Genomic DNA, 26913 nt, shown 5'->3' on the forward strand with positions numbered 1-26913 from the left:
TGATAGGTTCCTTGTATTTAAAAGGAAGTGAGAAAACCAACAAAGGAAGTATAGTTTTAATAAAAAACAAAAGTTCGCACTGAAAGCTGCCAAACTACTCGTAGAATGTTCAAGTGCTCATATACACGACTGAAGTGCAAAGGACAGAAGTCATCATTATATCTGAAAAAACATTGTGTCTCCAACACTAAATCATGGCGGTGAATCTCCTCTACACCTTTTAGAAGACATGACATCCATCCACTCCTGTAATCACGGGTTTGAATGGTCCAAAAATCTTTCCATCATTTCAACTGCAGCACCACCTGCAAGACACAAACACATATCAATCATCAGCATTCATTTGACGGACCAAGTGCAGATATTTACTACGTGCATAAAACAGCATATAGCTAAATATTCTGCAGATGGTTTACAGTTTGGTTAAATGCTGCGAAAGTTGACCTGTGTTGTTAGCGCCTGTACTATCATTTGTTATAGTTTCCCCGGGAGTTGGTGAAGACCAGTGCTGTCAATACTCTGACCGGTTCCTACTGAAGACTTCTTAAAAACACCTCAAAGATGTATTTTCTCAAGTAAAAAGGTGATTTCCTGAACAGTTTTTTTAATAATGATTTCATATAAAGTATACTGTAGTTATTTTAGTGCACCCTGACTGTCATGATGAAGCTAACAAGATCACACATTCCACTTCTCTCATCATGTTGAGCTGCGGCTGTATGCCGCAACACTGACACCACCTAGTGTTCATCCTCCATCGATGTGGAACATTCAGCAGGTGGCCGTGTTTCTTCTGTTGCATTAGAACAGCGTAGTTCATTCATTCATGTTCTACATTGACCATAGTTTATCGTAGACGGATGTTTGGTTTCCCCTCACCACATTGAGCTACACATGGAAGTGTGCAGAGAGACACACATGCATGCTCTGAATTTCATATTCAGCACCGTTAACTAACCAAAACTAATGATGTGTTTAGTGTGTGTGTGTGTGTGTGTGTGTGTGTGTGTGTGTGTGTACCTTATTAGCAGCCTCTAGTGAACTGATGAGTGTGTTTAACTCCTCTCTGTTCATCTCCATGGTGACAGACCGGAGGGCTCTGTTCTCTCTCACGTCCAGGCTGAGACTGAGCAGAGGAGTGTGGAGAGAGGAGATCTTATCGCTGGACAGAGCCAACTGGAGACCGGACAGGAGAGAGAAGAGGCGGCGTTAATACAGACTGTGTGTTTACTGAACTTCCCAAGGCTGCTGTCATAATATGGTGTGATGTCAGCACTCGGCTATTTGAATACCTAACTTATTCACTTTTGAAAAAAAGGCCAGTGTCTCAAACTGAATGTGGTCATAATAAATTGACATTCATGTGAATAACCCACTGATCTCACATCTATTGCTATCTTCAGGTCGATGAGCAGGCATTATTGATATTCAAAATATGTACCAAAGATAACTGTTCTGTGCCTATATGTGGCTGAGTCATTATTTGGGCTCGTTTTGTATTTGTGATTGTATAAGGAATGTGTGTTAAGTCTATGTCAGGCCTCTCTGTCCCTGTCAAACATGAACATATAAAAAGATTTAAAGAAAGAAACAGTAAGCTCATCCTCATGTAGTGCTTCGTAATAGTCTTAGTTGCATGCCATCAGCTCAGGTGTGCTGACTTCCTGCATCGTTTCCCCGAGAGCACCACAAGCTTTCACCACAAGCTTTAACTGGGGACTTTTGCAGGAACACATGAGACATGATGAGTGAAGCATTGAGTCACCTTAAGTTGCCAGTCAAAGTCCTGCAGAGTAGCCGAGGAGATGGAGTTGGTTCTGTCCAGCAGAGCGTCTCGGATCTCTTCCCGTCGAGCTCTCAGCACGCTCAGCACAGACTCGGCGTGGCTGCTGTCCACATCTGCCAGCCCGGCCAGCACCTGTCCACAGCCACACAGAACACCACCCGCTTTAGGCCCTACTCACAGCAGCCATTTTTACATGTCGTCAGGCTCGTTTGAGATGAGCTGCGCTGAGCCTGGAGAGTGGACGAGAGCAGGCGACAGCAGCAGGGGGCGGTGACAAAAAACACAGGAAGTCAAAGAAACAGTTACTTCCTGTTAGATCCGATCTGTAGGCTACTTGTAGTTTACAGACCTCGTTCAGATTTATAAATAGATATTTATGTGGAAATATGCGTGCATCTGTATTATCCTATCCTTTTATGTCCGCCTGTTCGTTTTGATATGTGTTGTATAAATAAGCTTTATTATTATCAATCACACAAGATATGTTTTTAGATTAAACCTTTGCTCCACAACATGAGACTAAAAGCCAACAATCTAGCATTAAATATTACAATTAAACAGAAAATTTGGATTTTCTACAAAACGTGGCGTTTGTTGTCAAATCAAAGAGCCAATCAGAATCCGGACCAGGCGACAGCCAGGCGTTTCCCATCATGCAGTAGGTGGAGAGCAACTGCGGCTCCTGGCTCTAAAATCTGCAGCCGCCTCGCTCTCGTGAGGTCATCGTTGACCACGTGTCCATAACGTCAGAGCAAGTCGGGATCAAGTCGGACACAAATCTACCCAGTTGCGCCATTGCGCGCCGATCGATTCTGATCAGGCCTGGCTCACCTCAAACGAGCCTGCTGCAGGATAAACACAGGTGTAATTGATCAAATCATGAAGGTGGGCCGGGGCCCCGTTGTGTTGCGCATGCTGAACCGCTGGAATAGCTGCGACATTCAACAGAACTGGACCACCATCCATTTGACTCCATCATCTTCCCTGTTGCTCTCTCACCTCTTCATCAGAGCTGTTGCTCCCCACTGCCCGGCGGAAGAGGGCCGACAGGGAGTCGAGCAGCTCCAGCCATTCCTCCAGGCTCCAGGAGGCTCCGTGATCCCCCCTGTGAGGAGGCTCCCGCCCACACAGTCCATCCACCACCCTGTGGCAGAGCTGCACACCAGACAACACGGTGAGGGGCACACTTTGGTGTTTGGCAGAGAGGACAAAGCTAGTCCTTGGGTGTTTTAGTTTGATCAATTTTGTGCAATTACTATATCAACTTTTGTCTAAATAAAGACAGACACATTGGTGTGAATTAACAAAATTAAATACAATATTTTGTCCAATATTTTAGTGATTTTAAAACAAAATAATTCGCCGAACTCAGCATTTAAAGACATAATAGGATAACAGATGCATTACCAAGCATGTTTAATGGATATTTATATTTAGTTTTAATGCATAATTACAATGAAAGCAATGTATGGTTGCTTTTTAAAACGTATTGATTGACTGTAATCAGACATTGACAAATGCAATTATTTTTGGTAGCATTAGCCAGATTTGAAAAAGACTACTAAAGAATAAATAATCTAATGACCCCTCACATTTAGTTGGAGGATACCGACGATACACAACCAGCAGTGGGACCAACCTGCTGCGTAACACACGCCACGTCCACTGTGTGCTCGGACATGTGAGAGGACGTGAAACATAGCAACGTGTTCTCTCTTCATGTCCGGAGAGGAAACAACTACAGCGGTGACACGGTTCGTGAATGCAACGCCTGCTACTTACTTTTAGACACTCGCTGACAGGCAACCTGTTCAAGAAGGCCACCATGTTTCCGTCCGCTCGACTGTCAGCTGATCCGTCCCTGCCGATCAGCTGACAGTCAGTCACGTGGTGAAGTGAGCTGCGTTCATAATGCCTGGGAAAAATGCACTTCTGCTTCTCCGGCGGCTTCTTCGACCGCGCATAGAACGTCAGTAGATGGAATACTGTGCTGTGCATAACAGTCGGTATATGTATACATGTATATATGTATACGTATGTGTGTATCTGTCGCTGAGGTTCTTCTAGAGGATGTTGTTGATGAGTGTTGCTGGTATTACCCGTGGTGCTTTGTGCCGCAGGCTGCCTCTCGGTGTAAAAACAGGGATGCGACCGATGACACACGGTTGAAGGTCCACTTGAAGACGGGAACTAACAGCGGGGGCAGGAACTAACAGCGGGGGCAAGTACTGTCTTTCACTATTTCTGCCGTGGACTGAGATGGCCACACATGTGAAGTTTACTCCTCGAGTTGAGACGACGAACCCGCTTCAGCCGTCCGAAGGGCAAACTTTTTCCATGAGCCTAAAACAGCTCTCTTTCAGGAAGAGACCTGTATGTGTGTGTGTAGTCATGTCGATAATGGTGAACAATGAGCATAAAGGCGAACATCAATGGAGGCTGCTGTGGACATGTCACAACAACTTTGATATGATTTGTGGATGAGTCATGAAGGAAGGGTTCATTTATGGAATGTCTATCCCAGGTATTCAATTAAAATTCACTGAGGTCCGTTTAGAGAGAATGTCCTCATGCAAAGGTCCAGAACATCACAATAATGTCTTACTTGCTCTATGATTTAGTTCCATATATATATTGATGTAACAGTTGTATTAACGTCTGTATGTAGTTAACAACTGACTGTCATTTAAAATATAGAATGTTCAATTTAATAATACCTCAACAATATGTATTGTCAGTTTTCAAATTGAACGGGATGAATTATAATACAGACACGCATACATATACATACTCGTAAGAATATATAAATTATCTTCTCTCATTTCAAGTAAAATAAGGGCTGGATTAAAAAAATACAATACATAACGGAAAGCTTTTATAAAAATGTGCATCTTAAAATAAACCACATATTTCAGCTTTATTCCTCTCTGTTAACATCATTGCTGGACATGAATTAACATGTTAGGATTCTGATCATATTGAGTGGGTACGTTTGCTCAAAAGATGTGTTCCTTGTCTCGTAGCGGTGTTTAGTCTTTTCTATTGTCTTATACTTCAACAGTTTTTTAAAAACAAAATGCAACATTGTTGAAGTGCAAAATTTGACAAACACCAGATGTGTAATTCAATGCACAACCTCAAACTGGATCAAATAATCATTTGTCTTCGCCTTTGACCACCGTACATATTTTTTATCCCAAAAAGGTCTGATGGTGGTCCATTGGAAGGGGAGTGACACAGCCTCTCATTGTACGGTGCATGGTTTAACTGTCAGCATATTATTTACTCGGGTTCAGCTGCAGTTCAGTTCCAGAGTAACCAAGTTTCAGATAGATTCCTATTAGACTCGATTGCATTTCCTCAGCACTGTCCTACCATCACATGTCCCATCCCCAGACAGCGGATCATCCTGATGGCTTGTAGAAATCCAAGATAATTTAAGAACTGCAGAACAAAGCGTCGGTCGTTTTCAATTTACATGATCAAACTTTCAGAGCGGCTCATAAGAAATCGACTTGCGCTTCTGCAAAACCACGTTTAAGGGTCCAGTGTAAGATTTAGTGGTGTGAATTTTAAATATATAGAAGAACACCTGACTGATCCTTTCACTTGCCTGTAAGAACAAACTAGAGAAACACATTATTGTATTCTCTCTTTGCAGGATGAGGACATTGTGAAAGTCCAGTGTGGAGCACAGAGGAGGGGGCCCATCCACTCTCACAGCTCAGCTAGAGTCTCTGCAGATGGAGCGGCTCCACTGGGTGCGACATCGCTGTCGGCGGCTGCTGGCAGGAGGCTCTGGGAGAGGCTGGTACTCTACCCCTGATGGCCTGCCCGGCAAAACCTCCCTGGACACCCACAGCTCTCCACGGAGGGCGAGTGGGAAGCAGAGAACTGTGTTCGCTCGCCATGGCCCCCCCCAACAGGGGTTCGAAGCGGTCTCCACAAGCTACGAGGGCAATGCCATCTGCACTACCAAGTACAGCTTGTTGACTTTCATCCCCATGAACCTGTTCCAGCAGTTCCACAGGTCAGATTTGTACTCGTGGGTTGAACACGCTGCCTGGCTTTGTTGAACAGGGTCTGCGTCACAAAGCCAGATCAGTGTGTCATCACGCTATCTGTGGGATCAATGTGTTATATACCAATGTAAATGGTGGTAGCACATGGTTGTACTTCCACTGCTTCTGTTGTTTCTTTGTAGTTTCTACATACTAACTTGCTGCTCTGGCCTTCCTTTTATAGGGCTGCCAACCTCTACTTCCTGTTCCTGGTGTTACTGAACTGGGTCCCGGTTGTTGAAGCCTTTCAGAAAGAAATTACCATGATTCCTCTGGTGGTGGTCCTCACTGTTATTGCCATCAAAGATGCCCTGGAAGACTACAGGCGCTACTTGTTCGACAGGAAGATCAACAACAATGTGGTGCAAGTGTTCTGTGGGTGAGTCTACTTATCTGCCTTTTTAGATGATAAGAAATGTTCTCCTGCATTGTCTCTGCTACACCCTGCACCCAGCCCAACAACACCCTGGTGCCTTCTGATACATCCACACAGCCAGCTGCCAACAGCCAGCTCTGCCCATCCCAGCTAGCCTCCAGTCAGCCTGAAGAACGAGCCCTACAAGGGGTCCTTCTGGATGACTCTTGATGGCAAAGTCCTGGACACAAACGAGCGTTCTCCTGGGAAAAAAAGTGCCGTCTAAACGCTGCAGCCTCACAGGCCACTCAACGAAGCTGTTAAATAAGGAGACCCTCAGGAGCCCTCAGTACCTGGTGATCCACACGAAAACAGATGACCTGCACAGCTGCCGTACAGACATCTGGACCTCCCACTCTAACCAGGGGCGGGATATAAGCTGCAAACCCCAGTGTTGAGTGTAACCTCGGCATAACTGTTTGGTGTGTTTACGTCAGTCGTTGTATCAGTTGGAGGAGCCATCATTTCATTATGTTAGAATGTACAGTAATATTATATCATAAGGAAGATTCGTCAAACCATGCTGTTCAATGTTGCTCGTGGATGTATCCATCTGTCCACGGCTCAGATCTGAAAGGATTGGCAGGGAGCCAATGACCGCACCCCCTTTTCTCTCCTTTATCTGGTTTCACAATCCGTCTCTTGAGACAGCTGTAAAGCTTGCACCTTGAGTTTGTTTATAGCGTGAGTGGCTTTTAGAGGAGGTAGTAACTATCCATTCATCCCCCTCCCCCATTCCCACCTCGCCTGCCACGTCCGTGTCTTTACTTCAGAGGGACAGGGGAAAATATTCCACATTGAGAATGATCTCCATGAATGTAGAAGAAAAGTTACACCTGGAGAACGGTTGCAGGAAGGTAAGGCTTCTTAGTGGAGACATAGACCAGCAGGGGGGATAATCCACGTGAGCGGTGGTCTCATGTATAGCTTGGATCGTCCGTCCCGTCTTCACTCTTCCCTGGAGCGGGTCTGGAAGAAGAGGACGGTAGTACCTTCCTCCACAGAGAATGAGGAACTGAGCCAACTCCTGAAGTTGTATAAAAGCAACAAGATCCGTACCACAAAGTATTCTCTCTTCTCCTTCCTGCCCAAGAATCTGTTCGAGCAGCTCCATCGCTTTGCCAATATCTACTTCATCTTCCTGGCTGCTCTGAACTTTGTTCCCGTAGTGGAGGCCTTCCAGCCAGAGATCGCTCTGGCTCCTATCATACTGGTGCTGTCACTGACGGCTGTCAAGGATATCTGGGAAGATTTCCGCAGGTTTAAATCGGATCGTTCTATCAATAGGCTTCTGTGCCACATTTACAGCAGGTAAGTTACATGTTGCTTTCAGTCAGTTTGATGTGTCAACAACCAACATCTAAGCTATCTTCTTCTTGGGACTGTATATTCCCCTTAGCGTTATCCAAGAAGGATAGTTGTGACTCAGTTGTGTGCATCTTATTTTCTTAAGAGTTAAAGGGTTTTACAGAGGGAATTTGGAGATCCCTTCGTATCACTCCATGACTTACAAAATACTGTGAACAGCCATTTAAAAAAAAAAAAAAACTTTCTCCATGTTTTTAGGAATACAATTTTATATAAATCAGGCTAGGGGGCTGCACGGTGGTGTAGTGGGTAGCACTGTCGCCTCACAGCAAGAGGGGCCCGGCTTTGATCCCGATCCCTGGCGGTGCTTCTGTGTTGAGTTTGTACGTTCTCCCTGTGGCAGCGTGGGTTCCCTCCGGGTTCTCCGGCTTCCTCCCACAGTCCAAAGATATGCAGCTTAGGTTATTTGGAGACTCGAAATTGCCCCGAGGTGTGAATGTTTCTCTGTCTCTATACATGTGCCCTGCGATAAACTGGCGACCTGTCCAGGGTGTACCATGCCTTCGCCCAATGTCAGCTGGGATCGGCTCCAGCGACCCTGAATAGGATAAGCGGTTTGGATAATGGAATAAATCAGGCTATGATCGATATATGAACAAACCCCTCTGTAAAAACCTTCAGTATATAGATAGGAATGAAACTGAAACGTTTGGTGCATGTGCTACTCAAGTGGATATTTCTGGCTCATAGTACGAGAAAGAAATGATTTTGAGAAAACGGCCTTTAAAGTTATTGATTGTACAATTTCATACATTTTGCAAGGCACTACATGTGAATAGGGTAAATAAAAATGACTTGAAGGATATCCCCATGAAACTTTCTCAGTTGATAAAGACAAGTCGTCTGAAATGTTGTGTTCAAATATGCAAATAGACATGGTGAGTTTGTGAGAAATCTACAGACACAAATAGAGAACGTGTGGTAGAATGATCACCAAAATGTGTGTTTTGGATGTTTTCTTTCCACTACTCTGAAAAAGATGTGTAATGGAGGCAAAATAGCCCAAAATCTCATAATTTACCAGTGCATGAGATTGGAGATTTCTGCCCTTTTAAAAAGGTCAAGGTCAATGACCTTGAATGAACCTTCAAGCGCAAGTTACAAAACATCTCTGAAAGCAAAACGTTGGTTATAAAAAGCGGCCATAAACTAGTATGAAACCTACAATTACAAAAGTAACTGTTAAAATACTTTAACAGTCATTTATGTTGCTAAACCTTAAGTGGTCAAATCAAGACTTCATGGCTGCTCTTCGACACCATAGCAGAAGTTCAACAACCAATCAGTCAATGGACCTTTATAAAGGATTGTAGGTCACTTCTGGCCAGAGCGCTGCTATGCACATGCAAAACGCATTCTGTGCGTAGGGTGCCAGGTGCCAAAGGGGCAGCAAACCAGACTGGCACAAAGAAAGAATGGTACCAAAATAGGCAACAGGTTATTCGCTCTGTTTTCATATCATCGTCGCTATCTTTTGAACAAATGTATTCTGCTGCATACACTGTTTAGGCTCCATCCACACTAATACCTTTTCATTTAAAACAAGTTTTAAAACAAAAACGATCTCCGTCCACACGGCGTTTCAGCATCGTTTGCGAAATGATTTCCGTCCAGACTTAAGAAGCCTGAAAACGAATATCACGTCACTATTCACGTACACTGGGCATGCGGGTGCCGGTGTAAACAGGAAGTAGATTGGTTGCTTGGTTACAGAAAATTAGACGAAGTATTATAGTAGCATTTAATAATGAAAGGTTGTGCTTCCTCTTTAAACTCAAACAGACACATTTTGTGGAAAGTTTTAGAAGTTTTATTTTTCAGACTTAGTTACTGCTCTTTGCTCTAGTTACAACGGTCCAGGCCTTTCAAACTTACCCTGTGTGTGTGTGTGTGTGTGTGTGTGTGTGTGTGTGTGTGTGTGTGTGTGTGTGTGTGTGTGTGTGTGTGTGTGTGTGTGTGTGTGTGTGTGTGTGTGTGTGTGTGTGTGTGTGTGTGTGTGTGTGTGTGTGTGTGTGTGTGTGTGTGTGTGTGTGTGTGTGTGTGTAAGTGTAATAAAAAAAAAAAAATATATATATATATATATATATATATATATATTCTGTGGGTACTTTGGGAATGTGTATCTTTCAGCTTAATTTGAGAAGTGTCTGATTTGCATATTCCACATTTCGTCATGCAGTTTGAGACTCACACTGGTCTGGTCTTGGTCTTGACTCTGTCTCACCCTGCCTTGGTTTTGACTTGGCCTCAACCCCTCCAAGTCTTGGTCATGACTTGGTCTGGGTTTAGGTGTTCTCGACCTCAACACTGTCACAAATAGTTATGATGTCAAGGAGAAAGCCAAAATGAATTATTGGACATTTTTGAAAATGTATTAATTTAGGCATTCAAACATCAATTGTAAGTGCAATTAAGCACAATAACAGTCTATATAGAAATAAACACACAACATTTTTGCACAACATTATATCAATAAACTATATTTAGATTGCAATCAAAACGCTTATCTTGGATCACCTCATAACCTCACATTGTGCATAATGGTAGAGTTCCAGTAATTCTCCTGCCCTGCCTGTAAAGGGTGTTTGACTGTGAGGGTAATAATTAACCAGGCATTGTAATCAGTGCATGTGACGATAATGCCTGTCAACAAAGGGCTGTGTTTGCTCTCTCTTACTCGGACTCCCTGATGGCAAAAACCACCAGGAGTTATCAGTTGACATATTCAGTACATTATAGTGTTATCAGCTGACACGGCTTCCATGGTCAAAAGCCGTGTGTGTGTGTGTGTGTGTGTGTGTGTGTGTGTGTGTGTGTGTGTGTGTGTGTGTGTGTGTGTGTGTGTGTGTGTGTGTGTGTGTGTGTGTGTGTGTGTGTGTGTGTGTGTGTGTGTGTGTGTGTGTGTGTGTGTGTGTGTAAGTGTAATAAAAAAAAATATATATATATATATATATATATATTCTGTGGGTACTTTGGGAATGTGTATCTTTCAGCTTAATTTGAGAAGTGTCTGATTTGCATATTCCACATTTCGTCATGCAGTTTGAGACTCACACTGGTCTGGTCTTGGTCTTGACTCTGTCTCACCCTGCCTTGGTTTTGACTTGGCCTCAACCCCTCCAAGCCTTGGTCATGACTTGGTCTGGGTTTAGGTGTTCTCGACCTCAACACTGTCACAAATAGTTATGATGTCAAGGAGAAAGCCAAAATGAATTATTGGACATTTTTGAAAATGTATTAATTTAGGCATTCAAACATCAATTGTAAGTGCAATTAAGCACAATAACAGTCTATACAGAAATAAACACACAACATTTTTGCACAACATTATATCAATAAACTATATTTAGATTGCAATCAAAACGCTTATCTTGGATCACCTCATAACCTCACATTGTGCATAATGGTAGAGTTCCAGTAATTCTCCTGCCCTGCCTGTAAAGGGTGTTTGACTGTGAGGGTAATAATTAACCAGGCATTGTAATCAGTGCATGTGACGATAATGCCTGTCAACAAAGGGCTGTGTTTGCTCTCTCTTACTCGGACTCCCTGATGGCAAAAACCACCAGGAGTTATCAGTTGACATATACAGTACATTATAGTGTTATCAGCTGACACGGCTTCCATGGTCAAAAGCCAATAAAAGTTCTACAGTGTAAAATAATAGGAATGGTCATTCATACTCACTCATCTTCATGCACACTTTCATAGTCCTAGGACAAAAGTATGCTGCTCTGTGTGATCACTAGTTGAATACCAACAGTCACATGACATTTAAATTATCAAAGAAATTCAACTTGCGTATTTCCTTTTTCCCCCATTGATTTATGGCATAACTGTGTCATTCTGCACAAAATAAATATTTATATTCTCTCTAAATCTAGCCATGATTGGGCTGTTTCCATAGAGTGCGATATTCCGCTGAGTCATGTTCTCGTCGGTGTCTGTCCACAGCGGGCAGAAAGCCTACGTTGACCAGTGCTGGAAGGATGTGCGAGTCGGAGACTTTGTCCGTCTGTCCTGTAATGACATCATCCCAGCTGACATGCTGCTGCTGTACTCCTCTGACCCACGGGGGGTTTGTTACATTGACACCGCCAACCTGGATGGAGAAACCAACCTGAAACAGAGGCAGGTGGTGTCAGACCTCCCATTGCAGGTAATAATACATGTGGATTTCTTATATATTGTTCATTTTACTTCATTACAATTAGAAAGTGTTTCTTCAAATGCAATTCTCGTTTCCAATGTCATTTTACAACAAAGAGCAATCTATTTAACCAGCCTATTAATAGTAATGGTGAAAGGAAAGATCTCATGTTCTACAACAAATGTAATTTATCAGCTCTGAAAACACCCACAGCACTATGCACGTGATATACCACAAAGAGTGATTGGTTGAAATAAACCATGACCAAATCTCACTGTCTTTAATAAAAATAATATTCTCACTTTATTGGAAAAAATCCATTATTGAAGTTCTGATTAAAAGGCCTCAACAGCGAAACCTGCAGGACAGGCAAGAACATGGTTGAGGGGTCCGAGGAGGACAGGCTGCTGCTGTCCCCCTTAGGACGGGACCTCTTCTGGTTTTGAGGTGTTCAGGAGCTCATCTCTGATGCAGCTCCTTCTGGAGGAATTCTGTAGATTGTGTGTAATGTGTGTAATGTGTGCTCTTAGAATGCTATGAAGGATTCCACCCGAGCCTCTGTAGGACCAGAACCAGCACAGGTGGCCTCCTGTACTACTTAGTTTGGATTTGAGTGATATACATACAACTTGTGCAGATTTGGTCTCTTAGTGAATGTGTGGGCCTTCTTGCAAAGTCCTTAATGATTGAGATTGTTCATTTTTGATTCTGTTTTATTTAGATTTTTTAAAGTATTTACCAGATGTATTGTTATGGTGGAGATGTTCATTTAGTCTGTATTTCAGGAAGTGAGTTCTATAATATATTAATAATGATTTCATGCAGTAGATACGTTATTTTCTTAAAGTAGAGTTGAGTAGAAAAAGATGTATTCCATATTAAAGAACTAATGAAAAGCTAGTTGTCATATTCCTCAGAAAACAGCCGTAGAATAAAGTGTGGTGTCGACTGGCAGCATGATTATCTGTTATACTTCCACATCTCTGCTCTGCCGTCCCTGTCTGATATCTGTGGGTGTTTTCCAGGGAGAGGAGTTCACCGCTGAGAGCTTCCACTGTCGTGTCGAGTGTGAGAAGCCCAACAACGACCTCGGCAGGTTTAGAGGTTACATGTGAGTCTCTTTCCATTCTAACATCCAACACATGTAGTCAGTGCACACTGCCGGGACCTCGATATATGGATTAAGACTTATTTATACATGAAGACAGTGAGACAATTAAGATGTGATCACAAGCTGATGGAAGGAAAACGATGTCAATAGCACCTGCTTTTGTCTTTGTCTCCCACAAAGCAATGCAGCAGGGCCACCTCTGTCTCCTAGATAGACCTGTCAGCGGCTAGAACTGGATTATGTTATGAAGCTGAGTCTGAGCTCCGGCCTGTTGTGTGTGTGTGTGTGTGTGTGTGTGTGTGTGTGTGTGTGTGTGTGTGTGTGTGTGTGTGTGCGTGCACGTTGTTCCACAGGGAGCACCCCGGTGGGGTTCGAGTCGGCCTCCATAACGGCAACCTCCTGTTGAGGAGCTGCACCATCCGCAACACTGAGACTGTGGTGGGCATGGTGGTCTACGCCGGTAAGAGCAGAACATCTGTCACTGTGTGACTTTTCACTTTGAGGAATACATCACATGTTGGAAACGTGTGCTTTGTTTTCTATATCAGAAAGCCTGCACGTGTCCTCTCAACGAGCTTTAAGATAGAACACAGAGGGAATGTGAACTCACTTTACTCCACAGATGTCCACCTGGACTGTTTGTGCACTCTGATCAGGGATCGAACCGTCGATCCTCTGATTGAAGGACTTTTTTTATTCATCTTAACTTCCAGCGGCCTCAGCTGATCTGATCTTTTCCTGACTTTTTAATCAGCTCCTCAACAGCAGCTCTGAGCTTGTTATTCTCTTCCCTCTGTGTAGTTTGATCTGTTCGATGGACTTTCCAGTCCACTCTCACCCTTTGTCTTCTCTGTTTCAGTTCCTCATCTTCTTGAGTGGATGTCAAGCCAGAGAGTTTTCCACTTCCTGTTTTTACTGTCCACTGATCTCCATGCTGGTCTAGTGTGGACTTTAGTCTTCATTGTCTTTCATCATACGTGGGGATTTGTTTGCCGATATACTTCCTGTCTAACGGTCTACATAAGTGAACATGGACGTATACTGTTTTTCTCTTCCTGTGTGACTTAGGTCATGAGACTAAAGCCATGATGAACAACAGTGGGCCGAGGTATAAGCGCAGCCAGCTGGAGAAGCGTCTGAACACAGACGTCCTGTGGTGTGTGCTCCTGCTCATCATCATGTGTCTGACTGCTGCCATAGGTGAGTACTAGCAGCAAGAGTAGCAGCAGTATTACTGCAGGGTATGGCTGAGCGTGTGAAAGCACATGTAGACCACTTGAGAGCCAGTATTGCCATGAAAACCAGTCACCGAAAAGACACTGACGGAGGGCCAGTAAACGCTCCAGTGGCTGATGCCGGGTTCACACTATAACCACTTGTTTGTAGTCTATTATCGGAGCGTTTTCTTGCCAGATTTCCACACGTCCTGTGTGAACCATTTCCAGCTTTAATCTTGAGCTGCTCTGGTGTCTTGGTGTGTTTCAGGTCACGGCCTCTGGCTGAAGAACCTCAAAGACCCGATCTTTCAGGTTGATACGGACACGTCTCCTGCCCTGGCTGGATTCTATGTCTTCTGGACCATGATCATTGTGCTGCAGGTACACGGTTAACCATTTCAGTCCAAGGTTAACAATTGCATTGTTGCAGTCTTGTTCAAGTCTCTTATTAGCTGCAATTATAGATCCAACACTTTTTCTTTTGCGGGCTAACCAAAGACATTTGAACATCTTTGGATTGCTTCAATGGATTATATAGACGTAGGATTGAGGGTCATGCATTTATTAAACATCTGAAGGTTTCATATTTGACATCTCATAAGAGTAACCTAACTAAAAAAGAAGTGATGGCAACTATGGGCTTACAACAACTTCATGAGCAGAAATGGACAGAAGCCAAAACTGATGAAGAGAAGCAAAAAAAATGAAGTAACTCTTACAGCGGTCCTTTGTGACTTCACAGAGGTTAGGGGTCAACACCTCGACTGTCCAGCAGGATTACTACCAATATTTAACATGCCACCACTTTGAGAAGCAATCAGACATTCTAACATCCTCCTCTCTCATATCAGGACTGAGTGGCAAAAGAACTTCAACTTGATGCACACATGTTGCTTGGATCCCCATAGCAGCATGAAAACAAGGGCCACCAGGCTGCTAGCATACACATGCAGACATCTCCACACATCAGACTGCTTATGAGTCCATATTCTGCTCGTTTATGAAGAAAACATCCGGTCACCAGGCTACATGATAGCCTCTTTTTCCAACTGTGAGACCGGCAATGTGACTGGCTGAGAGAGTATTTAACAATCACCACACCTGCTGATTGATCTTTGCGCTGCTGCACACACACATACACTAAAATAGAAGGTGCACATCTAGACATGAGGGTGCGATGCATGCTTTTTGCACCCTTGTAGAACAGGGCCCTCCTCGTCTCCTTCAGGGAACGGTCACACGTGCACCTCAGGCCGTATTGAAGCCACGTGAAGCTTCATACTGACCTGCCACGCGTTTTGTAAATCTGCCGACAACCGTTCTGGAGCTAATGAGGTCAAACCAATGCTTACATACAAGTGCAGCAGTATTGTGTGTCATATTCCTCCACTTCCGTCTCTGTGTCAATGTTTTTGGTGAACACACCGCCGTTTGCCACTGTGAGAGCTTCCTGTTGCTCCTGCAGTTGGCGACGTAGTCGTGTTTCTTAGCCTACATCCACATGACTACGTTTCCCTTTCAAAACGCATATCCTTTGCTACGTTTACGCCTAGCGTCCACACTACTCCAGAGTTTTTAGAACCACAAAAAAGGAGAAGTTTTGAAAATGTTACCGACGTCGTGTTAGTTTGTAAACACTGGGGTTTGCGTTGTAGTGTGCACGGGAGGAAACAGGAACTTTTGAAATGCATGTAGGGGAAAGCGGGGTCGGTTGTGACACTTTTGTAATGACACCACACAACCTTCAATACTTCCACACAATTTGAACAGTAATGGAAATAATTTGATCCCTGAAAGGCACACTTCTTTGAGAAAGGGAAAACATTTGTAAAACTATTGTATTTTCTTAAATGACTGCTTTGCGGAATTCACGGTGTGTCTTATTCAATAGGAAAGGCTAAAACTCGCGTGCTTACATTGAACATTTTCAATCAAGGTTGGTCGAGTTTGTACTCGTCGTATCCATAAATGCATCATGCATATAATAATCCATTTCTGTCCATCAGGTGCTGATCCCCATTTCTCTGTACGTGTCCATTGAGATCGTGAAACTGGGCCAGATCTACTTCATCCACAATGACTTGGCCTTGTACAACAAGCAGCTGGACTGCAGGATTCAGTGTCGGGCCCTCAACATCACCGAGGACCTGGGTCAGATCCAGTACCTCTTCTCTGATAAGACCGGAACTCTGACCGAGAACAAGATGGTGTTCCGCCGCTGCAGTATCTATGGGGTTGAATACCCTCACGAGGAAAATGGTGAGAACTGATAACATGACCTTCATTTACCTCCGTTGGACTTATTTTCATCAGAGCAGTTGTTTTAATACAAACAAATTAGAAGTTGGTGTGATCCTAGCTCACTGTTTGATATCTATTTAGTTTTAAATCTGTGACTTTTGTTTATTTTTTTTGTTTTATTGTTGTTCAATATTACTGGGTTATTTTTCGGTGTTTTTTGTTGGATGTTATGTGTGTTGTGCTATTTTTAAACTCTATGAAAAGTATTCAAGGTCTAAAAACACGAGCAGTCAGATGATTAGACTATGTGGTTAATAACCCCCGAGGTTTGTCAAACTTATTTGAAAGAGAGAACAAAGGAAATTATTATTAATATAGTAGTTACTACGCACAAATCCATAAGAGTTTACTGACTAAGTAAACTGGCTCAGATAATGTGGATAATGAACATGTCTGATGGTCTGACTGCTCGTATCTCTGAACTTTGTAGTTGTGTGTGCGTGTATATATATATATATATATATATATATATATATCTCTCCATGGTTTGGCCCTGTGATGTAAATGGTCTCCGTTTGTGTTGCTGTGTGTCAGCTCGGAGGCTGGAGGTGTACGAGGCGGAGAAGATGGAGGAGGCCGGTCGCTCTGTGACTCTGAAGTCGGGCTGCAGTGGTAGATCTCTGAGCCGTCGCTCTCTCAGCTGCAAACACAGCTCTGTGTCTCTGCACACACTCACTGGTGAGGAGGAGGAGGAGGACCAACCGTCCAATCACATCCAGCACAGGACCAGCGCCTTCTGCAGTCGCGTGGTCAGACTCTCACACACACTCTCACAGACACACACTCACTCACACACCATCACTGGAGTAGAATAAGAAAATAATTAGATTTAGATTTGTTTTAGACCAATATTGCGATTACAATTCAGTATTCGACGAGTTCCCTATTTTCTGTATATTAACTAGACACAAGCAATACGTTATTCTGTATATAATAGACCAACACAACATTGGATACAGTCAACATATAAACTGTCTTATAAACTTTCTTTACAAATAATACAATCTTCCACCTTGACTTGTAAATTCAAGCCTCGTAAACATGTAATGTAACTTTAACAAATCTGAGATCTGCGCTCAGCAGTGTGCAGATCTCAGAGAGTTATGTCCTGTTAACGCCCTGTCAAGACACCAATGGCCTGAAAGAACTGTTAGCTGTTAACCAAACGCATCGCAAACTGTTATCCTCCCACTGTGGCCGCAGAGTAGCAGATGGAGACGCACTCGGCTGTGTTCTCACTCGCGACCCCTACCGGCTGCGGGTGGTTAAAAGTAGTGAGTCAGCAGGCACTCAATGGCAGTTTAAAGCAGGCAATACAAGCGTTCGAGATAATGCGACTCACCGCAACCATGAGAAGTCCTTCAGCATGCAGCCAGAACCGGGCATCAAACATATAATCGCTGCAGCATGATGCGAGATTAGCTGCGGAGAGATTTTTGAACAGTTTGTTTACATGCACTCTGGTAACCTGTCGATATAAGATGAATGCAGCAGACCATTTCTCCCATAACCCTAATCTAAGTGCATTAACACACTCGTGAGCTCTGCTGTCCTTCGTGATGGATAAGCGCCTGCTGCTTCTCTGTCTGTTCAGACCAAGGAGGTGGTACCAGACCCCGAGCTGGTGAGGAAGTTGAACTGGTTCTGCTCTCCCATGCTGGCTCTGAGTGACGGCTCCTCTGGGACTCCGTCCAGCCTGGAGCTCACCTACATCACGGACTTCTTCCTCGCTCTGGCCTTCTGTAATAGCGTGGTGGTGTCCTCGCCCAGCCAGCCTCGACACGTGGTGAGAAGATCACAAAATGTTGCTGACAGCATATTCCACAATACGTACGCCAAACTACATATAGTGTATACTGTGTGTGCGGCTGTGTGTAAACTATGACCCCCTTCTGTGATGGTTCAGTACAGTCTAGGTGTATTCGAAAAACATTTGAACTCAAAACTTACTGAGCAGTTCAGCTCAGGAGTTCCCTTGCCAAAGCTGATCCCATGTTCTCTTCGTATTTCTCTTCACTGCAGGTGCCTGAGACACGAACGCCTCTCAAGTCCCTGGAGGAAATCAAGCTGATGTTCCAGCGCCTCAGCTTCTCTCCTCTCTCAGCGCTCTCCAGCCTGTCCCCTCCCCAGGTCAAAGGAAGCCCCCGCCGCTTCACCAGCAGGCTGTTTACCCGGGGTAAGACCGACTCCTTCACCTTCTCCACACCCACTAACAGCACCACAGACGGGTCAGAACCAGGCCAAGAAAGCAACCAGGAAACCTCCAACCTGAGGCGTGAAGTCCACTCATCCTCCAGAGTGGAGAGTGGAGGGGATGCTGAACAGATGGAGAACAGAGAGACAGACGATAATATGGAGGGTGCAAGGGCAAACCCTGAGGGGGCCAGGCAGGAAGTCGAGGACCTGACCAGAGACGTGGATTGTGAGAGAGCCACTGATGATGAACTGCTATATGAGGCGGAGAGTCCAGACGAGGCGGCTCTGGTCCATGCAGCCCATGCGTACCGCTGCACCCTGAGGGGACGTTCTGCAGAGAGCCTGCTGGTGGATCTTCCAGGAATCGGATCATTGGCTGTCCAGCTACTCCACATCCTTCCCTTTGACTCCAACAGGAAGAAGATGTCGGTGGTGGTCCGCCACCCGCTCACAGGACAGGTGGTGGTTTATACCAAGGGAGCCGACTCTGTCATCATGGACCTGCTTGAGACGCCGAAAGGTAATTAACAGAAGGAATGTGACTGAAGAATGCTGTGTTTGAAACATAATAATAATATTAACAGCACTGTCTGTCTGTGTCACTGTCATTCTGTTTTGTTCAGGTTCAGAGCAGGCTCAGGAGATCTACAGTCGCATCAGAGAACAAACTCAAAATCATTTAGACGGCTATGCCAGAGAAGGCCTCCGCACGCTCTGCATCGCTAAAAAGGTACCGCTTCAGGACGGGGAAACCACACGGCTGTGGACAGTGTTGTGGCTCGGACGTATCTCCAGAGATACGCTAGAGGGGCTTTTATTTTTGAAACAATTGAAAACTGTATGTTGTCATCATACATGTTGCTGGTATGATGACAACATACAGTCAAAAGATCATTTCCAGTCTGGTTTTTCTGCGTGTTCTGTGTCTGGAGCAGGTCCTGGAAGAGGAGGAGTATGAGGTGTGGTTGAAGGGACAGCTGCTGGCAGAGAGCAGCATCGAGCACAGAGAGGAGCTGCTGCTGGAGGCGGCTCAGAGACTGGAGACCAACCTCACCCTGCTGGGTAGGAGAGGCGCTCAGCGCAGACATGACCGTGTGCACATCAGAGCTTGGAGCAGCAGTACTTAAAGTATGTTGTGTCTCTATATCTGTGTGTGTCTGTGTGTGTGTGTGTGTGTGTACAGGCACCACAGGGATCGTGGACAGACTGCAGGAGGAGGTCCCAGACACCATCGACGCTCTTCAGAGGGCTGGGATCAAAGTGTGGATCCTCACTGGAGACAAGAAAGAGACGGCCATCAACATCGCCTACGCCTGCAAGCTCCTTTGTCCCAACGACCAACTGCTGACAGCCAGCTGTGGAAGCAAGGTCAGTACTACTACTACTACTACACTACTACCGGCCAAATGTAATGTTCATTTCACTGCATTGTGTGACTACTGCCAACATTACATTTCCTTTGAATTTTGAATGGTAATGTTAAGGTAATTGCTCTGCACAAAAAGGATTCTCAAACCTATGGCACCAGTGTTTAGTCTTTTTTTACATGTTATCTACTGTAATATTTGTCCCTGTGTGTTGTACAAATACAAAAACAAGCTGCCTGATGACAGTCAATCATTTAGGGAATTTCAGGTGTTTTGACCATCTGGCTGTTCTCCAAATTGCGTCACCAGCAACTCCCCAAGTTTCCAATATCCCTTCAGTCATGTCTTCTGTCACGTTTTTCATATTCACAGAACAATGAATCTTATAAATTGTGCTGTTATCAAGATATTTCTAAGATATAGCATGCGTATCTTTTGGATCACTTTGGGAAGTCTGCTTTATCTTGGGAAGATTGGACCAGTTCCTCAATATCTGGATGTATATTATACGATGCCAAACGTACGCAACAGTAATGCTGGAGTTCTTCCACACATCAGGATGCATGTGCGGCTTTACTCGAGGAGCTCAAACTGGAAGTGCAGCGTGGTGTAGACGGTTTGACGGAAGTGACTGCAGCGGGGGATCCTGGAGAGTGCTCCTCAGGCAGTGTGGGAGACTTCGTCCTGGTTCTGGACGGACGGACCCTGGACTGGGCACTGCAGGAGGAGCCGAGGAGCGACTTCCTGGAGCTGAGCCGGAGATGCAAGGCAGTCATCTGTTGCAGGTCCACTCCGCTGCAGAAGAGCAAGGTGGTCCGGCTGATCCGGGACCAGCTTGGTGTTATGACCCTGGCTGTGGGTAAGGACTTGGCCTGATGAGTTCCCTCTCATTGTCTGTAATAATTACTTTTTCCCGCTAACAAGTTTTCTCATTTCATTTCCTGAAACTAAACGTCAAGTCTACGCCTGAGTTGGATAGCAGAGAGGGAGCGGTTATTGTTCGACCTGCTAATAACTGTTATAATATAATAGTGGCTGTGGGGGGGTGGGCAATGCAGATAAAACCTTACGAAACGCTTACATGTACTTAAACGTGGACTTGTTTCTGTTCATTCAGGTGATGGGGCCAACGATGTGAGCATGATTCAGGTGGCTGATGTGGGCGTGGGGATATGTGGTCAGGAGGGCATGCAGGTAATGACCCCTCCATCCATCCTGACAGAACACTACCAGACCCACAGCGGCCTGTAGACATGCAGCTTTCTTTAGCTGTTCTACTCAACTCTATTTGATTGAACTCCAAGCTCTCTCACTGTTCTTACTCAATCTTGCTTTTCCTTCCCCAGGCTGTGATGTCCAGTGACTTTGCCGTCTCCAGGTTTAAACACCTCAGGAAGCTGCTGCTTGTCCACGGCCACTGGTGCTACTCTCGTCTGGCAAACATGATCCTCTATTTCATCTACAAGAATGTGGTGAGAGTTCTGTGTGTATCAATGTTTCTGAAATGGCTTCATTTAAGTGTCTGGTACTCCGGGGGCTTTGACTCTCTCATTAGGAAAACACCCCTAAAGATTCCCCAAAACAACTCTCATCTAATCCTCAAAAATACTTAATACGGAGAAGACAAGGCCAAGTAACAATAATAACCCAATAACAATATATTCATACACAAAATAGATTCACTTCAAGCAAAGCTTTGTGACTGATTTAGCTACCGGCTACAAGCACTACAGAATACAATGCAGATAAAAAAGCCACCGATGGAGATGTTGAGACGATCCTCTCTGCTGTCTGTCTGTCTGCAGATGTATGTGAATCTGCTGTTCTGGTATCAGTTCTTCTGTGGCTTCTCTGGGAGCGTCATGACCAACGCCTGGGTGCTCATCCTCTTCAACCTGATCTTCACATCCGTTCCTCCGCTCATCTACGGCGTCCTGGACCAGGACACGCCTGCACACACTCTGATGGAGCTGCCCGAGCTCTACCGGGAGGTGCAGACCTCTGAGGTGACTTCATGCACACGCAAACCTGCAATCACAGCGGCTGTTGTTCAGCGTTTCGCTCTATTGTTTATTCCTTTTTTTTCATCATCATGTCAAACATTTCCTATTTATAAGGAATGGAGAAGCTTTTGAAATGGGACCACAGGGAGCCAAAGCTCTACTCTGAGACCCAGGATCCTATCAATACTAATGATATCATCAGGATCCCACCAGGTTATCGGCTTCTCAGAAACAACCTAGTTTAATAAAGAACACTTCATTACCGTATGTGTCATAATTAGGATTATCAATCATCAAAACAGTCATCATATCATATCTAAGGCAGATGACAATGAGTTGTTAGTCTCTGTAAATCAAAGACCAGTCTCATTACACTTCCTCCATACAGGAGTTCACCTGACTGCACTTCATGAGGATGCCTTTAAGATACTGAATGTGTGCTGCTCACACTATTGGACCTCGTGACTGATCCGTTGGATGTAGAGAGGATGTAGGCTTTCTTGCAGGACTGTTGCATTGCTAAAGGTTGCAGTAGTTTGTTGCAATAGATTGTACTATAACAGTCTAAAATACTGAGCACCAGGTCTTCATCAGGCAAAAGGCTAGCATGTCAAAAGGGCCTAGGACAGCATGTTGGCACAAAATCGAGTCCAACATGCCATAGTCTACTGACTGGACTAGATAAAGACTTCCTATAAGATCCTCAACATATCCAGCTCGGGACCTTTTTCTTTTTTCTTCATGTGTGGACAGGAAATGAAACATGGACCTGTGTTTAGAAGGACTAAGTGAGTCCTTTGTCTCTGCAGGTCTATGCTCCCTACATGTTCTGGATCACAGTCCTGGATGCGTTTTACCAAAGCCTCATCTGCTTCTTTGTGCCTTACTTTGTAAGTACACCGTGTCAAATCCTTCAGTAATAACCGATTGTCCTATCACGTAGCTGTGAACACTGCTCATACAGTTGTGATGTTTGTCTCAGGCTTTCAGGGGATCCAGCGTTAGTGAGCTGTCCTTCGGCTCTCCCATCAACGCCTCGGCCCTCCTCATCGTCCTGCTGCACCAAGTCATCGAGAGTCACACTCTGGTCAGACACACTGCTGTACAGTAGGAGTGGTTGTTTGTGATCAGAGTCCAGTTGTGTTGTGGCTTAACCAAAACATCTGTGTTGTTTTGCAGACGTGGATTCATGTGCTGGTGTTGGTGCTCAGTGGTGGGTCCTACTTCGGCTTCGTGCTGCTCTTCAGTTTGTTCTGTGTGACCTGCAGCCCCCCCACCAACCCTGTGGGGGTGGAAACCCTCGAGATGTCCCAGCCTCTTTTCTACATCGTATGTGCTCTCACTACTGTGACGGCTCTGTTACCCAGGTACACGTACACACACACACACACACACACACACACACACTACTGGAAATGTGCACAAGCTGGGTCCAACTTCAGTGCAGCCTACTTTGAAGTCATAAAGGCTTTCCTTTACAAAAGCTGACTTCATACAGCTGCTCTCTTGTTCTATTATTGAAGCCATACAGTCAGAGCTAGCTGCTAGCTGCTAGCTGCTAGCACGGGAAACACAGGCATCTGTAGGAGCACTGGGCTGCTGTACGGCCAGAAATAGATGTTGATGCAAATCTGAGAGAAGATAAGAGATGAGATCGAGACGAGACTTGTACACTTGAGTATTTGCAAAGAAAGAGCTACAGCTCTGGTGTCCATCGTCCCTTTTATAACCTTTTTTGCGATTGTGTGTATGTGCGTGTACGTACGTGTGGAACTAAAATGACCTAATATGGTGAGATACAGTATGTGTCTGTATTGCGGATCTTTGCTCAACTAAATGATGTTGAGGTGTGTGTTGTTTGTAAGTGTCAGTGAGACATATAACGGTACTATATGCGTGACGTATATTGATACTACCATAAGCCATGGAAATCAAATGAATGAAATAACAAATGTGAAAAAAGCAGCGATACATTCAGACTGTATTATGCAAAGCAGCCTCCATGTTGTCAATGGATGAAGTCACTTCCTCTTCAGCAACTCTTCACTCAAATCCATTTTCCTGGTCTCAGTTTGGAAAGTCCTTTAAGTCATGTTGACTCTTTCACTCATTCATTTTAATCCTAGTTCAGATTTAAATGCACCTTAGTACAGCTGCTAGTGCCTTTAAAGTGGAGTGTGTACTGTGTTAGATTAATGAATGATTCTTACCAATATTCAGATGTCATTCACGGCATTTATTGTCAGTTAAGTTCTTTGATTCCTCGCAGGGAGCCGAGCCTAACAAGTGGTCCAGTTGTTAGTCGAGTGAAAGGACTGAAGTTGCTTCTCTGTTGGGTGTTGAGTTCATCATGTACTGATCCGTGTGAAGACACAGTCCTGGAGGACTGACTCACATCTGCCCTGCGTCTTCTCCTCTGCAGGCTGTTGTTTCGAGCTCTGTACAACACCTTGCACCCGTCTGCTGTTCTGGAACCAGCTCGGATGGACAAAGTGAATTCGGTCTCTGGACCGGCTCGAAACCTGAGCCGGTCCAGAGACAACAGGCTGTGACTGTGTGCCGACAACCCGGGCCTGGAGCCCAGCACAGCCTCAGTGGTGTCCTGACATCCCTTTACACACACACACACACACACACACACACACACACACACACACAGGCAGACAATGTAACAAGAAAGACCTAAAAGTTGATATTGACATGCTGGGGCAGAATAGATTGTATGGACGTTCCACAGCTACCTATCCGTTCTGCTGAGAGATGCTCGTTTTGCGACATGTCAACACCCAAAGAAGTTTCAAGAACCTAATTATGAAGAAAGATGGATGTTCTACTCAGTGATTGAATCACAATAGCGAGCATTTGTCTGTGAAACATGACCACCGTGTGGAAAAAGTGGAGACGATTTCTTGAATTTGCACGTCATTTGCACGTCAACAAATCATGAGTTTATTAATCTCATGATTAACAGTGATCGTAAAGGAACGAGCTGGCCTTCACTTTGTACTACTGTTATCACTGTGAGCCAGCAGACTGATGAGGAAAGAGACCAAGTCAGATCATAGTCCATAGATCACAGATATGATCAAAGATTTTTAATTTTTTACTGTTTCATACTCCTCATCATCCTCCGCTGTATAATGACACAGAAGTTGCAGACCTCTCGACATGCATGTTCCATGACATTTGTCAAATGTCAGTTTTATTGGCTTACTTTCAGATGAGCATAAATCCGAATGTAAGAGAACGTACACAACGTTAGCACCCCATTGGAGTGGTGTTTGTGTCCCAATACTTAGTCGCATACATAGCTGTGGTTTGGTCTCCACCAACTCCTGAGAAAGAGATCTGGATATGAGACTATTTCCTGTTACTCTTTGTTCACGTGAGCTCTTTGGCGGGTAGCATGTGGCTAAAGAGAGCGCTGGACAATCCAAATGCATCCAATCGGATGTAGCCAAAGAGATTGTGTTTAATTGATTTGCTGTAATCAACATTCAACAAAGGCTTTTTCCTAAAGTTCTCTCTTTACATGAAGAACATGACTAATACTAGAGCATGGAGCAAACACTGGTGCTGTTTCTCAGGTAAACTCCCATCAAATCAAAAGTGGGATTTTGTTCCCAGAACCCCCCCAATTTGTAACATTGTCAACTCACTGTCTTAATATTATTTATATTTGAACCCATGACTGGTTTATTCTCATCTATACCGGTTGTTTGCATTTTTCAAAGTTGCAACAAATTCACTCAAATATCCAGTGAGTAATAATTAAAGGGCATGTTTTACCTGTACAACGACAAATCATGTTTACTTGACATTAATACAGAAACATTTTAAATGCAAATTGTTCAACTTTTCATTTTTGGAGGTATTATTTTTCCTATTCGTGATTGTTACGGGCAGTTTGTGTGTAGTATGAAAATGAATGGTCGGGTCCGTCACAGTGAGATCAGGTTTGCATGAGGCTACGTTACTGATCGATCTGAACTGATTGAAGTCAGACTTCAGGTTCACTGTGACGGATCGCACCACAGATGTGTACGACTGGTTGTAAAGCACTTTATGTGCTCTACCTTTAGCAGATAGAGCTTCACCTGAAGGTGCACTAATGTTACTATTCACAACACATCCTGGACACTATTAAGCTGGCAAACATGTGATTATGAATATGATTCTGTAGATCCTAAACGAAAGACCGCCATGTTAGATGTGACAGGTTTGTTGTGGACTTTGCTGTAATGACTCATTTTGAAATAAATACTTTATCAAAAATAACCAATCTTCAAATGATTAACCGTCAACTAATTCAAGAAAAGCAACAGACTGCTGATGATCATTTGTTCATGTTGTTGCTGAGCCCAGCAGAGGAATGCTGGTTTTTCCATCTGTGATAGAAATCCTGATCAAACCAGTCCAGCAAGTCAGAATTCCATCACGGCAACGAGATCAGAGTGAAGTGGCCCTGCTGCCTCTATGTGAACCAGGTGATAAAGGGATCGCTCAGGGCCCTGTTCCAGAAGGCAGCTAAAGTGAAACCTTGGGAGTAGTTAGTAACTCTGAGACGAGGGAAACTTCAGTTCAATAAAGAGAGGGAACTCCCCCTGTATTTCATCCTCTTCAGATTAAAGCAGATATATCTCAAATCTATTGTGGGATTCAGCCTAATGCAGTCAGGTGTCTCTGCTTTCTCATAGTCCGGTAAATGATGAATGAAAGGACAGCACTGAATACAACTTAACTGTGTTAAATATAAATGTGCACAGTCCATATATAGCTCACATGCATTCATATCTTTACTTCAACTGGATTACAACGGAGGCTCTGCCTTTCATTTCCAGCTGTTTGTGACACCCATCCCTGCTCAGGGTTAGGAAATGGGCCCCGGTGTTTAGAAGTGGGGTTGTATGGGATCCATCCAGACCCGGTCCATCTAGT

The 26913-nt window shown here is 44.3% G+C and overlaps 2 protein-coding genes across 5 annotated transcripts; one reads left to right on the forward strand and one right to left on the reverse strand.

The window, feature by feature from the left end:
- Nucleotides 1-41: 41 nt before the first annotated feature.
- Nucleotides 42-3799, reverse strand: commd8 (COMM domain containing 8). The gene is made up of 5 exons (XM_076108378.1): nucleotides 3569-3799; nucleotides 2786-2941; nucleotides 1766-1918; nucleotides 1021-1176; nucleotides 42-305 (listed from the first exon to the last, which is right to left on the reverse strand). Exons 1-5 carry the CDS (start codon nucleotides 3782-3784, stop codon nucleotides 285-287), a joined length of 702 nt encoding a protein of 233 aa, XP_075964493.1. The 5' UTR covers nucleotides 3785-3799; the 3' UTR covers nucleotides 42-284.
- Nucleotides 3711-26253, forward strand: atp10d (ATPase phospholipid transporting 10D). Of its 4 annotated transcripts, none has more exons than XM_076108374.1 (23): nucleotides 3711-4310; nucleotides 5448-5816; nucleotides 6032-6226; nucleotides 11585-11789; nucleotides 12806-12891; nucleotides 13245-13351; nucleotides 13960-14091; nucleotides 14377-14489; nucleotides 16115-16367; nucleotides 16944-17158; nucleotides 18004-18195; nucleotides 18432-19125; nucleotides 19229-19335; nucleotides 19541-19667; nucleotides 19789-19973; nucleotides 20531-20831; nucleotides 21090-21166; nucleotides 21319-21444; nucleotides 21778-21978; nucleotides 22785-22865; nucleotides 22958-23062; nucleotides 23155-23342; nucleotides 24398-26253. In XM_076108374.1, exons 2-23 carry the CDS (start codon nucleotides 5530-5532, stop codon nucleotides 24525-24527), a joined length of 4107 nt encoding a protein of 1368 aa, XP_075964489.1. In that variant the 5' UTR covers nucleotides 3711-4310; nucleotides 5448-5529; the 3' UTR covers nucleotides 24528-26253. The 4 variants fall into 4 exon arrangements, 3 of the variants coding, with proteins under 3 accessions (XP_075964489.1, XP_075964488.1, XP_075964490.1); XM_076108373.1 differs by having other exon boundaries at nucleotides 3711-4007; XM_076108375.1 differs by lacking the exons at nucleotides 3711-4310; nucleotides 5448-5816 and adding an exon at nucleotides 6341-7573 and having other exon boundaries at nucleotides 6086-6226.
- Nucleotides 26254-26913: the final 660 nt, after the last annotated feature.

This window comes from Anarhichas minor, unplaced genomic scaffold (assembly GCF_050575085.1).
Source record: "Anarhichas minor isolate MPS153535 unplaced genomic scaffold, ASM5057508v1 ptg000040l, whole genome shotgun sequence".
Lineage (NCBI taxonomy): Eukaryota > Metazoa > Chordata > Actinopteri > Perciformes > Anarhichadidae > Anarhichas > Anarhichas minor.

Excerpts from the sequence above, each read along its gene's own strand:
- commd8 (XM_076108378.1), bottom strand. The coding sequence starts at position 3,784 with ATGCACAGCACAGTATTCCATCTACTGACGTTCTATGCGCGGTCGAAG. Across the intron at positions 2,942-3,568 it reads CTGTCAGCGAGTGTCTAAAA|CTCTGCCACAGGGTGGTGGA; the intron begins GTAAGTAGCAGG and ends TCTGGTGTGCAG. Across the intron at positions 306-1,020 it reads CACTAGAGGCTGCTAATAAG|GTGGTGCTGCAGTTGAAATG; the intron begins GTACACACACAC and ends TGTGTCTTGCAG.
- atp10d (XM_076108374.1), top strand. The coding sequence starts at position 5,530 with ATGGAGCGGCTCCACTGGGTGCGACATCGCTGTCGGCGGCTGCTGGCA. Across the intron at positions 11,790-12,805 it reads TGTCAGACCTCCCATTGCAG|GGAGAGGAGTTCACCGCTGA; the intron begins GTAATAATACAT and ends GGTGTTTTCCAG. Across the intron at positions 19,974-20,530 it reads CAGCCAGCTGTGGAAGCAAG|GATGCATGTGCGGCTTTACT; the intron begins GTCAGTACTACT and ends TCCACACATCAG.